The sequence below is a fragment of the Pezoporus occidentalis genome, unplaced genomic scaffold (genome assembly GCF_034315485.1).
Source record: "Pezoporus occidentalis ecotype Australia unplaced genomic scaffold, CSIRO_AGI_Poc_V1 ctg72, whole genome shotgun sequence".
Taxonomy (NCBI): Eukaryota; Metazoa; Chordata; class Aves; order Psittaciformes; family Psittacidae; genus Pezoporus; species Pezoporus occidentalis.
Window position 1 is genome coordinate 1685238 of NW_026916072.1, and position 15826 is coordinate 1701063.

Genomic DNA, 15826 nt, shown 5'->3' on the forward strand with positions numbered 1-15826 from the left:
TTGGAACTGGATGAACTTCAAGGTCCATTCCAACCCAAACTACCCCATGACTCTGATTCATTCCTGGCTTTGCACAGTGAGCTGAGCAAACTTATTTCATGCACTGGGAGAGACTGCCTACATAAATCACATCTACCCGTAATGGTATGCTATGCCTACTTGGAAGTTATTCTGATCTAAATATATAGGTCAGGCAAGGATAGCTTTATGTGGGTAGATTACATAAATCTTTAAGAGACATTTCACTTTTAGTGCTTTTCTGAATTATTAATAAATATCAGCTTTCTTGTGTGCATTTTGCTATCATCCAATATGCCCTCAGGGTGAGATGGGGCCATGTTACTGTCTGGAGAATTGTGCCTGCTGGATTCACACTTCTAGTGATCACAGTTAATTATCCTGTGTCACCTTCTAAGATGTACATGAAAGTAACCTGACTCATCAAGATCTGTATACTTGTATTATATATATAACTTGCCTGCACTAGGGTAAATTCAGTATTTATAATACCATAAGGGATAGAGAGAAAATTTGGTGGAGGTCCCCCCCCTCCCTAAAGTTTATTGGGTAATCTTTGAAGTATCTAAAGCAATTAAATTCATTAATTTTGAAGCACATTTTAAGATGGCACCTGAAATGGCTTGATTGTGGTATTTTGATGGTGTATTCCTAAGGGATGGAGTCTCTTTAGAGAAAATTAGCAATGATAGTTGATCATTTAGATTCAAGAACATCATCATCTTGGTAGCATTGCTTTTCTCCAGGCATAGCCTTATCTGTATTCTTTTATGTAAAGATGTAGAAAAGCAGCCTGCTCTAAATGAATTGTGTTTAGTAGAGAGTGCTATGGAAGCAGTGTAACAGGTTAATTCTACACCCTTTGAAAATTCCATGCAAAGATTTTCTGTGGCAGATGTGTAGTTTCCTTTTCCACCTGAAAGTAGAAAAAAAAAAAGAGACTGTTACGTGCATTCTTTAAATGGATATTTTTCACTCATTTGGATAAATTTGCATGAAATTTTGGCATCAGTGGGTACAAAAGGGCTCTGTCACAAATTTCAGAGATTGCGCTACAGTTACGCCATAGTAGTCATAATTTTGTTCATCAGAAACAGATACGTGTATACCCTTGAGGATGCATAACTCTGAATTTCCAGACGTCTGAAACTATTTTTAAGAGCTCCATATTGCAATTGAAGGTTTAAACCTTTGAACTCCAAATTCTGTTTTAGATGGCAAGTTGTTATCGGACGATGTTACACATTATGTCGTCCCTGACTGCAAGGTGGTTCAGGATTACCTTGAGATTCTCGAGTTTCCGGAGCTGAAGGGTATCATCTTTATGCAAACAGCGTGTCAAGCTTTGCAACATCAAAAAGGACGCAGGTACTTACCCTATAATAACTTATTTTTAAGTTAGATTGAAGAAACTAATATAGTAAAATGTATATGTAAACACAGTAACACGAAGTCAGCAAATATGCAGCAAATATACTTAATATACTTATATATACAAATATACTTAAAACCAAATTAATTTGGTTTTAAAATATCTGAGTTTGGTTTTAAGTCTTTCAAATTAATTTGGTTTTAAGTCTTTCAAAGGTCCTCATATAATTTCACAGAAGGGAAAGAACTCTGATCCTGTGTGGTCCATGGACATCAATGCCTGTTGCAGTTTTCACCTGATAGGAGCGATGTTAAACCTGTAGCTTTATTAGCTAATCAGTTGGCTTTTGACAGGAATTAAGGAGACTTTGCAGTAATGATCAAGTATCATGTGCCACAACTAGATTAAGGACATGGTTTTCATTTGCTGTATTAAAGACTGAGCACTTGTCTTTGAGGAGCAATTAATACCATTATATGGTACTTACCTTACCAGACATTAACCTATGTGTTGCTGTAGCATGAGAGTGTATGAGAGTATAATTTGCCATTAAGGCTTTTCTGTATTCTAAAGCACAAACACATCTGAAGAAACAGCTCTTGTCCCAGAAGTGGCAAAATAAGTTCCTGAATACTTATGATGTTTTGTGGGGCTCACTGGAAAAGAAGTATGTTTAAAAATAACTATAATAGAAGTAAGAAAAGCTTGCTTACGAATTATGCTGTGGGTTTTGTCAGCAATGGTGTAATCTAATGAATGCATTTCTTGGTGCATGGGAGTACTTTTCGTTGAGTTTTTCAGCTGTATTTTCCTCTGGAGTTAAAGTAGTATTATCAAAAGAAAGCATAAGATTGTATTTATTTATCTTTTTCTTATTCCAGGCAGTACAACAAGCTACGAAATCTAGCAAAGGATGCCCGTCACGACTGTGCCGTATTTGCTAATGAATTCCATCAGCATTGTTATTTGCCAAGAGAGAAGGGAGAATCCATGGAGAAATGGCAGACCAGGTTTGGTTTATGCAGTATTATGCTGGACAACATCCTGGCATTGTATTTAGGAATGTTAGAATGCATTTGGTGCATAAGAGTTCATACTCTTCCTCTGCTTGGCTCTGGAACAGTGGAAGTCTAGATTGTGCTTTTGTGATTAAGGAAGTGTCAATATTATTTTATAAGGAAAACAGACACAAGTGTACTTAATTACATGGAGTAGTGCTAAAAAAGCTGGGTCATTTTAAAGTTCCACAGCCATTTTGAAGAATGCTTTAACACAACGAGTAGGACACATATCTTATTGGGCTGCTAGATGTATTGTTTGAGAGCCTGCAAGCACCATAACATTGAAGTCTTGACAGCTCCAGCTTGCTTTTTCCAAACTTCTACTCAGAGGAGCAACATGTCACGTTGCAGCAAGGGCAGGAGTGGATGTATTTGGAAGGAAACATTCCTCTGTTCTTTTAGTGCTTAAAGTATGACACATAGTTTTTGCAGATAGAAAGTTCATGTAGCTTGGTGTATATCTCTCAAAAGTGTGCATCTTAACCCAAAATCTCCTTTATACATGGCTGGCAAATGTCTTGCAAGTAACAAATGGGATATGCCAGAAATCTTATTTCAAACTTTGCTTTTCTAGGAGTATTTACAATGCAGCGGTCTGGTACTATAATCACTGCTCAGGTCAGATGCCAATTGTTATGGTAACAGAAGATGAAGATGCTATCAGGCAGTATGGAAATGAAACGGAAGGAGTGTTTGTGATTTCCTTCAAGGTAACGTGCTAGAGAAACAGAGGAAGGTTTCTTTTATGTTGCATCAAAATGATGAATCGAGTACATTAAAGCCCAACGTGTAGTGCAAATCGCTTCAGAGTTTACATTTAGGAAAACTATGATGCTAACTCTTGTCTTCATTTATCAAAAAAGGCTAAGATGTCAGTCATGGGAACATCATTGCAGTGAGCAAACTAGGGAACTGAAAAACAAAACAGCAGCGCCAAAGGTAGAGGCCATCTTTCTTAGTAACTCTGTTCATGGTTTTCCTTATTTTTAAAGAATTTGACACAGATGAACAATGATTAGTGACATCAGCCAGCTGCCTAAACCTGGAAGGCAAGCAGTCCGTGTACAGTCGTAGCCTTAATATCCATCAGCGTTATTCTGCCAGTTTCCTTTAGCCTTGACTGCTGAGGATACAGTGATGCATGAGAAGGTAATTCATTCCCCAGTTAGTTGCTGGGGGTATTAGTGGGATATGTGGATGACATGTTCATGTGCAGCTGTGAGAGAATGTTGAGTAAAACCAGGACCAAACAGGTTTACCTTAAAGCTATATAAAAATGATGATGCTGGTATTTTAATTGCTACAAGGCAATGGGAAGTGGCCCATATGTGGCATTGTACAAGCAGTGTAAAAATAATGATGAGTTGCCAGTTTAATTCTTCTGCTGTGGCACTTAATGAGAAGTACATAGCTTGGATGGGGTATGTAGGTAGTAAACTTTTGTGAATCTCTGGTCTAGGTTGCCAACTTGACAGTCACACCTCCTTTGCTGTATTTAATAAATGGGTTAAGCTGAATCTGGGATAAATCTGGGGTGTTTAGAGCAGACACTTCATTACCGCTTGGAAGTGGTATTTCAGTGTAGCATGAGACAGCTCTTATCCATTATGGGCTTTCCAGATGTGTGATTGAAAGAGCAGAGACTTCTAAATACTTTGATGTTTGTTCATATATGTGCATACAGAATTACTTGGATAACTTTTGGCCTGACTTAAAGGCTGCCCGTGAACTCTTTGACTCTATACTTCAAGCTCGGCGTGAACGGGAGATTGAAAGCCAAGAAAACAATGGAAAAGAATATCCTGAGCACTTACCTCTGGAAGTATTGGAGGCTGGGATCAAATCTGGAAGATATATACAGGTAATTTGCTATACAGAGAGCATGCACAGCACAATGCAGTCTTGCACTTCGTCCCTTTAGTTGCCTGAATTAGACTGATTAGATAAAGAAACGCTATAGCGGGAAGGGGAAAGGAAACAAGAAGAACGTCCCACTCTTTTCCATAAGTGAGGACTTGGTTCTGCATCATGTATTCTCCCCTGTAGAGAGAATGGTTGTGTTCAGAATAACCTACATATCAATAAAGCCTACCAGTTTGTGAAAACAATTGTAACACTAAAGATTTTGTACTTTAAGGTTGGTTATTTAGAGGTGTAACAGTTTCACTCTTTATCTGTTATTTTCTTTCAGGGTGCACTGAGTGTCAATAAGCACAGAGCTCAGCTTGAAGCTTTTGTTCGACTTCAGGGATTTAGCAGCAAAGAAACAGGTGAAAAGACAGCAAGTGGGTTTAAGCAGTGCCTTTTTGACGCTGTCTGTGCTGCTTGCATGATGCCATGGAGCCATCTGTATGTAGCTGTTCACTTATTGAGGAAGATGAAGCTAAGATACTGCAATGCTCGGTTTATTCATGGGCCAGAAAGGAGGGGAAGATGAATGCAGAGGGTGAACCTCAGGAGAAAACAATACCTTTTATGTCCTCTTTCCTCCATGTTTTGGACTCATGTCCTGCTGACAGGTTTCCTATACTTTTTCTGAAGTTGAATGCTGCTCCAAATTGTTATCCCTGTGCTTTGCTCCTGCTTCAGATGACCACTTGTTTGACTGAAATAAATGTCTGTATAGATGGTGGCAGGATTAGAAGCTGGTTATTGTGAGCATAATAGGAACAATACCTTTTGGATTGGATTGGAACACCAGTAGTGTCTTTCTGATATGAGCTAGTAATAAATACCTTGGAGGAACAGCTCATTATCCTTGCACAAATCTCTTGTCCCACTTTCAAATGTTCCTCTGACAGACCCTGCAGGCAAGCAAGTGTTCAATATACTAATCATTTTTTTAAATCCTGTTTTATTCTGGACCCTGCCCAGAATCCTGTGGCAGGGATTTCCACAGTGTAACAGTGAGTGTTTCTAAACTGCTGCCTAAGAACGGTGAACTCATCCCAACCAATGCATCTTTTTACCCAAAAGTGCACTTACAGAATTGCTTAATATTGCCTTATTAAAGAGGACAAAGTTTTAGTTTTAATTGCAATATTAATTGCTTCCCAGTAGTCCTTTATGGAAGAAATCATATTGCAAATATCATTTTCTCTTCTTTCAGCAGAATGCTGCCAAGAGTGAAGGGATTTGATTTTTGTTTTTAGAAGTTTATAGTTTTATTTCTTTTTATTTTAAATTTAGAAATTCAAAGTGACATCCTTATTTACGGGGCCAAAGCTCGAAATCGTGCAATCCATGGTGACGTGGTGGCTGTTGAGTTACTGCCTTTGCATGAGTGGAAAGGAAGGACTGTTGCCCTCTGTGAAAATGAGACTGAGGATAAAGCACCATCGGACACCACTGGTGACCCTATGCCCACAGGTAAAGGTTTTGTTAAGATCACCTCACTTCTTTGCTCTGAGCTATGCTGTGCTTTTCATTAGAGAGTCCCTTCCCTCCATTTCTGTCACTATCACATATTTTGTGCCATAGTAAATTTGAAGTGGTTATCCTAAATTAAAGCATCGTAATGTATCCCAACAAGAAGGCCATGAGATTGTTTCCATGTGTAAACCCCTTTCATTTCATTCTCAGAAATAGCTCAATTACTGCAGTTACCTTCCTAAAATACTGAGTTAGGAGCACTTTGCTACCCAAGCCCACGCTGTCACTCTTCACAGCTCTGAGAGATGAACTGCAATTCTAATAGAGACCAATTCACCAGGCTGTGCACTCAAGTTCTCCCCTATCACTGTTGATTAGACAGAAAGATAATTGCATCCTTTTAATTCCTTGATGATAAATAACATGTAAGATGAAAAAGATTTCTGTAAGGTAAGAAGTATCCAGCTCCCATTGCAATGTGACCTGCCTGTGTACCATGGAAACTCAGAGTCTTACTTGAAAATACTACTCTGTGTGTAATACTACAGCTTAAAAGTTTGCTGAGGTCAGAGTTAAAAGTTTTAAGAGGTTAAATCTCTTCCTGCAAGAAAATGCCTTATTTTGATCCTTTCAATTTCCTTTTTTACTGGAATTTGCCACATCTCAGTAGGAGTGGGAATCTCTCTGCATAATTGATGTGCTGTGTCAATTGCAATCTATACAATGAGTTAGTCTCTACATAAACAGAAAAGCTCATTAAAATCTGGCTGTGCCAGTGATAATTTATAACAAGCTTGTATTATTTGCATGCCAAATGTTATTAGCAATTGTAATACAGATTTGTGGACACATTAGTATTGCGAAGCATTGACTCTTCTATACCTCCCACATATTTGCTCTCATGTTCCTAACTCATTAATGTACAGCCAAAAATGTTCCTTCTTAAAAGGTAAAGTTGTTGGAATCATCCAAAAGAACTGGAGGGATTATGTGGTCACTTTCCCCTCTAGAGAAGAGAGCCAGCCCCAGGGCAGAAATGCTCAGAAGGTCCTTGTTACACCTTGGGACTACAGAATTCCCAAAATCCGGATCAGTACCCAGCAAGCTGAAACACTCCAGGTAATTTGACAGAAGTGTTTTGTTATCCCGTGTTCCTACAGAATTGTGTGGGTGTAACACTCTGTAATGATGTTTCCCTTGGCAAAAACATGGGTACAAATATGAATCAAATGAAGTCTGGGAGAGTGGTTCAACTGCTGCCTCAAAGGAATGTGTTCAATTCCTGTCAAAACCACATCAGCTTCAGGTAACAAAGCTTATTTGAGCTCTGAATTTGGGCCATAGCCCAGCTACCTGAGCATTTATATACTATTTTCTTTGGGGTTTTTCTCATAAATTAAAGGTCATATCAGGGGTATAAATAGCAGTAGCCCTTGTGGCTTTATTGCATCTATGACATATATATATATATGTATATATAACTTTGGTGAAAGCAAGGAGAGCTTTTCAGCAAATTGATAATGGATTACGGGCACTTGCCTGCCGTTGCTGTAGAGAGGAGAAATGTGGGCTTATTAATCCCTGGGTGCTTTTACCCTGTAACGTTAAGTACTTCTTCACAGGCAAGAAGTAATTGCACACAGAATTGCAGAACATGTCTCTTCTGGTATAGGAATAATTGTTAATTTTTATAATTTAAGATAGAGATTCTCCATATAATAACCCCAAGTGGGTCTTTATACCCTTCCAAGTGGGATCAGGAAAGAAATGTTATTCTCAGTATATGTTTGCCTCTCACTGTGGGTTTCTCTTTCCTTCCTATCGAGTTGTCAGGGTTGCTAGTCTTGGATGGCTTTGTGTGCCTCTGGAGGAGTGTTTGTATTGGTTGCCTGTCAGGAGCAGGTTGCTGCTCTAACAGAATTGTCTTGTGGCAGGACTATAGAGTCGTCGTGCGTATTGATTCTTGGGAGTCAACGTCTGTGTATCCAAATGGACACTTTGTGAGAGTTCTAGGAAGAATCGGAGATCTGGAGGGAGAAATTGCAGCTATTCTGGTGGAGAACAGCATCTGTGTTGCTCCTTTCTCAGAAATCCAGGTTGGTTTTGGGATTAGATACATTCTTTTTCTGTTGATTTTCAGGGGACCCTCTCACAGCTGGGTGTCTTGGTTTGCCGGGTTTTGGAAAGCTGAAAACCAATTGGAGATGATTTTTCTGCAATTACTTTTGTGACAGTGGTTCTGTAGATACTATGAATTGTCAAGTCAGGAGAGGGATTTTAAAATAATCTGTTTGCTATGAGAAGATTACGAGCTCTTAATTCAATTTTGAGGAAGGCTTTTGGGTTATTACTGCCTTTAATACTTGTTCATGGTATTGATCCTAAAGACCTGGTCCTACTAAAATCATTGTTTTAAATCCTTTTGTCTTCAACCAGGGGAGGAAGCAGCTCTCGTAGATAATTACTTTGATACCTCCAGTTAATTGAAAAAGAAAAAGAGTATGTAATAAACCATATGCAGTGGTTATGTTTGCCAGAGCTGCAGTATCACCACAGTAATATCAGTTGTTAATAAAACATGTACATTCTTTTCAATTCTGTTTCATACTTTCCATGTAATAAGGCTTACCTGGAAAATGCAAGGGAAGAAGAATTTGTTTAGGGTGAAGTAGTACACAAAACAATTCCTGGTGTAGAAAAGGGAAGGCTAATTAAATCTATTTTCTTGGCTTCCTTTTGTAGAAAAGGATATAAATGTATGTTCATCAATAATGTTTTTGTGCAGATGAGTGAAATGCCCATGAGTTCTTCAAAGAATCCATGGAAAGTAAGTCCAGAGGAGGAAAAACAACGTCTTGACCTGAGAGCTACACACTTGATATTCAGCATTGATCCAAAAGGCTGTGAGGATGTGGATGATGCTCTCTCTGTTAGAACTCTGCCTAATGGGAATCTGGAATTAGGTGTCCACATTGCAGATGTGACCCACTTTGTGGCAGCAAATTCTTACACTGATGTTGAGGCCAGAGCAAGGTAACTTACTTTCTAAAACTGAGACTATTTATGGAGCTTAGAACATTGTAATGCTGCCTTAAGGGAACACTGAGAAACAGTGGGAGGAAGGAAACATTCTTTCTTCTTTGTGTCATGGAAACAGCTTATGAAAACTACTGTGTAACTAATGGTGTTCTGCTTTTATTTGGATGAAATAGGCCTGCTGGGGAAAAAACTGCTTCTGACCCACTGCTTCACCCTCTTAGGATGAAATTGCTCTTTTCCACAAAGCTAGGATTTATCTTTCCCTACTCACTGCTGCTTGCATTACAGTCTCCTTTAACATTTGTGATTTGAAGGATTTACAAACCACTTGTTTGCATTCCAAAGGGGACAAATCTTCACATAGAACACCCACAAAATGGAACTATTACATGAGTTTAATTCTAGAGTTATTTGGCAGATTTATATTTTAATATCTGAGCTTGTGCCAAATATTCCATTCTTTCTGGTTTCTTTTATTGCCAGTGTTTGGAACTTAAACTGCTGAATTACTTCATGAAATATACTCTTTGTAGCTGCAAAGCAATGTAAACTAACCTCTTCTTAGCTAAGCCTATTTTGTACAGCCCTATTTCTGGCTTTAATGGCAGCTGAAGATACTGAGGAAGGCAAAATTAGGCTTTGTACTATACAAATAGTTATTTAAATACTTTGATATTGCATGTCTCTGTGTTCAGTAATAACCTTTTAAAATCATGCTGTGTGTTTTGTTTTTCTGAAGCTATGCTTGTACCAAAAAGTGCTTGGGAGATACACACCATTGAGTCCTTGTGAGAAGAACAGTAAATGTGTTTTATTCCTTAGGGCAACAACTTACTATTTAGCTGATCGTCGCTATGACATGCTGCCCTCTGTCTTGAGTGCTGACATCTGCTCTCTGCTCAGTGGAGTTGATAGGTAAGATTCTGTAGTGTTTCTGAGGAAGGAGATCTTTACAGTAATTTAATTGCTCCTGCCAGTCTGTTCATCAGCTGGTTGAATGTTTTTGCATTGCTATTAAATCCTCAACTGAAAGAACAGTGTATGTTTCAAACTACCTTTCAGTGAAATAGGGTCAGTGCTTTGTAATACATTGCCGTGCCAAAAGGTGCACTGACAAAATTCTGAAGCAAAAGCAAGGTTTCCTACCTCTGTCAGCCCTGTGGAGGCTTCCAGAGAGCACCAGGAATGTGCACTTTTTTTCATGTATACTTTTGTTTTCAGTGGGAGTTAACAATAAATGTTGAATGTCCAACTGTAATTCCAGGATCACTTTTATAAGGCCTAACTCGGTACTGCTGATAACTCAGGGAGAGTGAGGGCGGTTCTTCCCCAGCTCTACCCCAGGGACAGAAGCCCGTGCCTTTAGCAATTTGCTTTGTATTTAAAGAGCAACGTAGAAGTGAAGGCATCTTTGTTTTTCACTTGTTTTTTCACATGGGTTTCAGCCTGGTGTGCATGCACCCATGTGTATGATCATGTTTGTTACTATTGTCCTGTACCTCAAACATCCCGTTATCCCCTTTTATTACAATTTAGAGAGTTAGCTGGCATGAGGATATGCAGGGTGCAGATATATTGATCGGGGGTGCATCTGATTAATAAAATAGAAATTACTAAAAATAACTCATGTAGCATAGCTGTGCTTCAGAATAGATGTGGCCTCTTATCTTAGGGATACTCTGCCTCAACAAAGGGGTGAAAATACTGCTACAGTCTGTAGCTGGTCCTCACTAAGTTGTGATACATGAGACTGACAGGCAAGTGCATTAATTAGTGGCATTACTGAACACTGCTTTGTTTTGTGAAGAGAAAGATGTTTCCACTAAAATAAACCAAACGAAAACCAACCAGAATGGAACTTGTAAATGTGTAACAGTTGGATGTGCTTGAAAAGCCTGGTTAAGTGAACCAGCACTACTTACAGCATTGTGATTTCTTCTCTAAGGTACGCTGTGAGCGTCTTGTGGGAACTAGAGAAGGAATCGTATGAAATACTGAGCGTCTGCTACAACAAAACCATCATCCGATCCGCGTATAAGCTCACTTATGAAACTGCACAGGGGTTATTGGATGGAGACACAAGCGTGGTTGGTGATATCCTGGAACTGAAAGACTTGGATGAAAGAACGAGGCAGAAGAAGCTGGCTGAGCTGGTTTGGGCGGTATCAAAACTCACGGATATAGCACGGCATGTTAGAGTCAAGCGGGACAGCTGCGGCGCTCTGGAGCTGGAAGGGGTGGAAATCCGAGTGCAGCTGGATGATAAACACAACATCCACGATCTGATCCCGAAGCAGCCCCTGGAGGTGCACGAGACTGTAGCTGAATGTATGATTCTTGCCAACCACTGGGTGGCAAAAAAGATTTCCGAGCATTTTCCTCAGCAAGCTTTGCTGCGGCAGCACCCTCCACCACGGCAGGAATTCTTCACTGAGCTCCGAGAATGTGCCAGTGCCAAAGGCTTCGCAATGGACACACGGTATCTTATTACTTAAGTGCTTTAATTAAAGTTAAGCAATGAAGTATTTGGCTATGTTATGTCACAAACCACTGCAGTTCTGAGTACCAATGTTACAGGCTCTGTGTAGCAATTCTTAAACCCAGTTTTCCCAATACCATTCTGTGAGTGGGAGACGATGTTCTAAAGAAGGGCTGATTTTTAGTGGATTTTTTAACTATAAACCATTATGAGCAGGGACAGCATAATTTTCTCCAGAATTAACACCTTTTTTGACAGGTCTAACAAAGCATTGGCCGAGTCTCTGGATAAAGCAAATGACCCATTGGATCCCATTGTAAACCAACTGCTGCGCTCAATGGCCACTCATGCCATGTCCAACGCGTTGTACTTCTCGACTGGCTCATGCTCCAAGGAGGAGTTTCATCATTATGGTATCTTGTCACCTTATGTTTTGATGCTACTCCTGTTCTGATTTCTGAACTGTTGGGGGGAGGCAGAGGATTGCTTTGCTTGCTTATCACTGCTCCCTCTTTTATCCACAGGACTTGCCCTAGAGAAGTACACTCATTTTACTTCTCCAATTAGAAGATATGCTGATATTATTGTCCACAGACTCCTAATGGCAGCGACTCTGAAGGAAAAGAAAGGAGATGTTAAGGATAACTTATTCAGTAATAAGGATCTCGAGGAATTGTGCAAACACATTAACAACAGGAACAGGGTAAGGTCGTCACTGTATGTGTCTCAGTGTGTGTTCCCACACCACCCAAAGGAATGGGATACTGATCCTGACTACCGTGTTTGGGTACTACAACAGAGTTATCACTTTGTTTTTATTTGTAATGCTGTGGGGCTTTCTTACTTAAATACTGTTTTTTCTCCTGAGAGTGGTAGTAAAAATGACTTCATACGTCACCTGTACTACATGTAGGATTTCCTTTTAGATGTAATTTTTCTAAGGGTGGGTAAGGGAGAAAGTAGTGGGAAAAAGAAACTATGGAAATGAAAGCCAGTTGAAATACTTATGTATGTTGTTTTGCCTTCTCTCTTTGGGGGGTGGGGGTGCCTGCAGGCAGCCCAGCGTGCTCAGAAGCAGTCTACTGAACTCTTCCAGTGCATGTACTTCAAAGACAAAACCCCAGAAACAGACGAGCGCTGCGTAGCAGATGGTGTTATTTACTCCATACGAACAAATGGAGTGCTTGTTTTTGTGCCGAGGTGAGTTTGAAAACAAGACATAAGTGTTACTGGAATGCTGCGAGGACACCTCTGGCCCTTGAGAAAGGAAGTGTTCATAGCCTGGCCTGGTGGTGACTGATATCTGCGTTTTAGATTTCCGTTGTAAAGCATTAGCAGTGCTTTGCTGTGCTTTGACTCTGGGAAGGAGTTCCTATGAGGAAATGATAAGACTATGCTTTGTGTGGTTACTTCAAAACATGAGAAGGACGTTTTTTGCCCAAGCAGAACAATGACTGGAGTGTTTCCCCCTTTTCATTTTTTTTTTTAACAATAGAAAGTCATTTCCCAAACCACAAAGCTGTGCATTCCTCAGTGCTCTTTTTCTTAACAGCAGACTATGTGCAGGCTGGGAGCACCTTTCAAGCAGCTACTCATAGTAGGCAGCACAAAGCACAGAAGTGTTTAAATGAAGCTGTTTATGGTATTTAGGTTTTATAAGCGCCTGTATCATGCTGCTGATTTATGCTGGTAGAATACAGCTCTTTGCAGGAAGCTAACATTACAGTTCATTTTCTGAGCTTTTAAATCTGTATTTTAAAGTACAGTAAATGTGTTCTGCATATGTTACAAGTTGACTAGGGAACGGTGTAAGAAGGCAAGTCATGACAGGACTAGAGAGTGCTGCCTTCTATAGGACTTGGCCAGATCTCCAAGCCTTGGAGGAAGAGAAAGCCCCTTCCTTTCCCTTACAATTTGGGTTACTTAATGATCTTTGTGCAGTTCTGGTAGCAACACTGTCTGCCTGACTAGCTCACAAGTATGTCAAATGTAGGCATAAGAATGCTACTTAATAAGAAACAAAACCCAAACAGCATTCTACAAGGATGATAAATCAAACTGCTGTAAGAGTACCCTGAACTTGCATAAATACAGCTAGGGCCTGGCTTGATCCTGGCCACAGACTGAGCTTGGGTATAAACCAGCTCAATGTAGGCATCTGGTCTCCAGATGACTTGGCGTGGATGCAAGGCTGGAGAGCCAGAACCTACCCAAGTAAGGCAGGCTTCCTTACAGAGAACCCACTGCAAGTATCTGCTGCTCTTAAGGTGTTTGAAATGGAGAACTGTTACCTCACTGTGCTGTCTGGAATAACCTGTAATGCTGCTGCCCTTCCATCATTGGGCCATTTCGGTCTCCACCCAAGAGAATGGATCACCCTGTATCTTTGTTTCTTTCAAATCACATCAGTCACCATCTTTGGGCTATTCTCATACTCTAGAGGTTTATTTGACAATGCACACCAGTGTCTCTGAAGCAGGGTTATCAGGTTACACTGACTGCCCCTTTATGTGGCTTCTACACAATCTTTGCTAGCTTCAAAATTAAGAGAACTGATGTGAAAATGGTTAGCAAAGCCTCTGCTCATCTGCTCTTTCATAGATATGGAATCAAAGCTGCAGCATATATGAAAAGCAAAGAAGGTTTAGTTATCTCTTGTCAAGGTGATGGGAGCTGTGAGTGGAAGCCTGGATCACTGCAGCGCTTTCAGAACAAAATTACTTCCACCACAACTACTGGGGACTCAGTTACATTAAGCCTTTTTGATCATATTACGGTGAGTACTTAGAATCACAGAACAGTTTGTGCTGGAAAGGACCTTAAAACTCACCCAGTTCCAACACCTGCCACAGGAAGGGACATCGTCCACTAGAGCAGGTTGCTCCAAGCCCGTGTCCAACCTGGCCTTGAACACTGCCAGGGATGGGGCAGCCACAGCTTCTCTGGGCACCCTGTGCCAGCGCCTCAGCACCCTCACAGGGAAGAGCTTCTGCCTAAGAGCTCATCTCAGTCTCCCCTCTGGCAGGTTAAAGCCATTCCCCTTGCCCTGTCCCTACAGGCCCTTATCCAAAGCCCTCTTCATGTTTCCTGGAGGCCCTTTAGGCACTGGAGCTGCTCTGAGGTCTCCCCTTCAGGAGCCTTCTCTTCTCCAGGTTGACCCAGCCTAGCTCTCTCAGCCTGGCTCCAGAGCAGAGCTGCTCCAGCCCTCACAGCATCTCTGTGGCCTCCTCTGGACTCACTCCACCAGCTCCATATCCCTCTTGTTTTGGGGGGCCAACACAATTTAATCAGAAGCAAGAGGAAACAACACTATCAGAAATAAAGTATTTTTCTCTTGGTTTTAAGGTGAAGATGCTGGTGCAGACCTCCCGCTGCCATGCTGACACCATCAAGCTTGAAATAATCAAGGATGCACCGCACCAGACTGTGGACATGGAGGTTTCCCAGAGGAACTGTCAGAGGGTGAAATGTGACTTGGTGAAAGCAGTCAGTCAGTCAGCAGAAGCTGCCCAGCATGCCCAGGAGAAAAGAGTTGAAGTAATTGATGAAGACTTTGAGAAGTACTGCCAGACCAAGGGAGCCAGCTTATACCAACTGCTGGAGGAGATAAGGGATTTGGCACTACTGGATGTCTCAGCTGATGTCAGAACTTGAACTGTAACCCAGCGTGGTGATGTTCTGCTCCTGTCTACTCTGTATTGCTGTTGGGGTTTTTAAAAGCACTCTATTTAAGTATTTAAGAATCCTTTTAATAAGAAACTAAATATCTAGTTTAAAGAAGAATTATTTTTGTGTTTATGACCATGTATGAGTTTGCAAAAGATTTTATATATGATAAAATGCATCTTCCAGCCTAAACCCAGTGTTACGAGTTCTTTGAACTATCATGCTAAAAGTTACTTTCCCATGTTCTTCCTCCTATTGGCTCTATTCCAGGAATTTAACTCACAGCTACAAGAATATGAAGGCAAGCTCCTTCACATTAACCTAGAATTATTGAAATCCCCCATATGCACATCTGGCATAAAGTAACACCTAATGACATAAACTTATTTCATCTATTCTTGTACTAATTTAGCTTCCATAAACTCTATTCTTTATGAACAACACTCTCTCCTGTCCTGCTGGCAAGGGAAGGATCAGGGATTTACTTGCTCCTCTCATTCCCCAGCAGGGAGAGGCTGTTGTGCAGGGAAAGAAACAACTTATAAGAAAGGGATGAAACAGCCTCAAGGCAGAGAACGTAATCAGCTGAACATAAATAACTAATAAGGTGAAAACCAAAGCATGTTCCCCTGAGGGATGGACTTGTCTGTAAAGAGACACTGTGAGCACAAGTGATGGGGAAATGGGGAGGGCCTGTACTTGTCAGAGCCTCATACAACCAACTCCTGAAATGTAACAGCTTCCATTTTATAAGACAGAGATGCACATACTTGAAAAGTAAGTTAAAAAAATCCAGGCCCCTGGTCCGACACCACCCTA

The 15826-nt window shown here is 40.6% G+C and overlaps 1 protein-coding gene across 2 annotated transcripts; it reads left to right on the forward strand.

Annotated features, from left to right (window-relative positions):
* The first annotated feature begins 1202 nt into the window (after positions 1 to 1202).
* On the forward strand, positions 1203 to 15199 carry DIS3L (DIS3 like exosome 3'-5' exoribonuclease). 2 transcript variants are annotated; one of them, XM_062642772.1, is made up of 16 exons: positions 1203 to 1386; positions 2272 to 2400; positions 3026 to 3161; positions 4136 to 4312; positions 4643 to 4721; positions 5641 to 5820; positions 6773 to 6942; positions 7758 to 7919; positions 8609 to 8856; positions 9685 to 9777; positions 10808 to 11341; positions 11600 to 11754; positions 11866 to 12044; positions 12396 to 12541; positions 13943 to 14117; positions 14687 to 15199. In XM_062642772.1, exons 1-16 carry the CDS (start codon positions 1343 to 1345, stop codon positions 14993 to 14995), a joined length of 2916 nt encoding a protein of 971 aa, XP_062498756.1. In that variant the 5' UTR covers positions 1203 to 1342; the 3' UTR covers positions 14996 to 15199. The 2 variants fall into 2 exon arrangements, with proteins under 2 accessions (XP_062498756.1, XP_062457688.1); XM_062601704.1 differs by lacking the exons at positions 1203 to 1386; positions 2272 to 2400; positions 3026 to 3161; positions 4136 to 4312; positions 4643 to 4721 and adding an exon at positions 5019 to 5175 and having other exon boundaries at positions 5651 to 5820.
* The last annotated feature ends 627 nt before the right edge of the window (positions 15200 to 15826 follow it).

What these genes read in the sequence shown, in the direction of transcription:
- DIS3L (XM_062642772.1), top strand. Translation starts at nt 1,343, where the DNA reads ATGCAAACAGCGTGTCAAGCTTTGCAACATCAAAAAGGACGCAG. An exon ending in CAACATCAAAAAGGACGCAG is followed by an intron (nt 1,387 to 2,271) that starts GTACTTACCCTA and finishes TTCTTATTCCAG; the next exon opens with GCAGTACAACAAGCTACGAA. An exon ending in ACATTAACAACAGGAACAGG is followed by an intron (nt 12,045 to 12,395) that starts GTAAGGTCGTCA and finishes GGGTGCCTGCAG; the next exon opens with GCAGCCCAGCGTGCTCAGAA.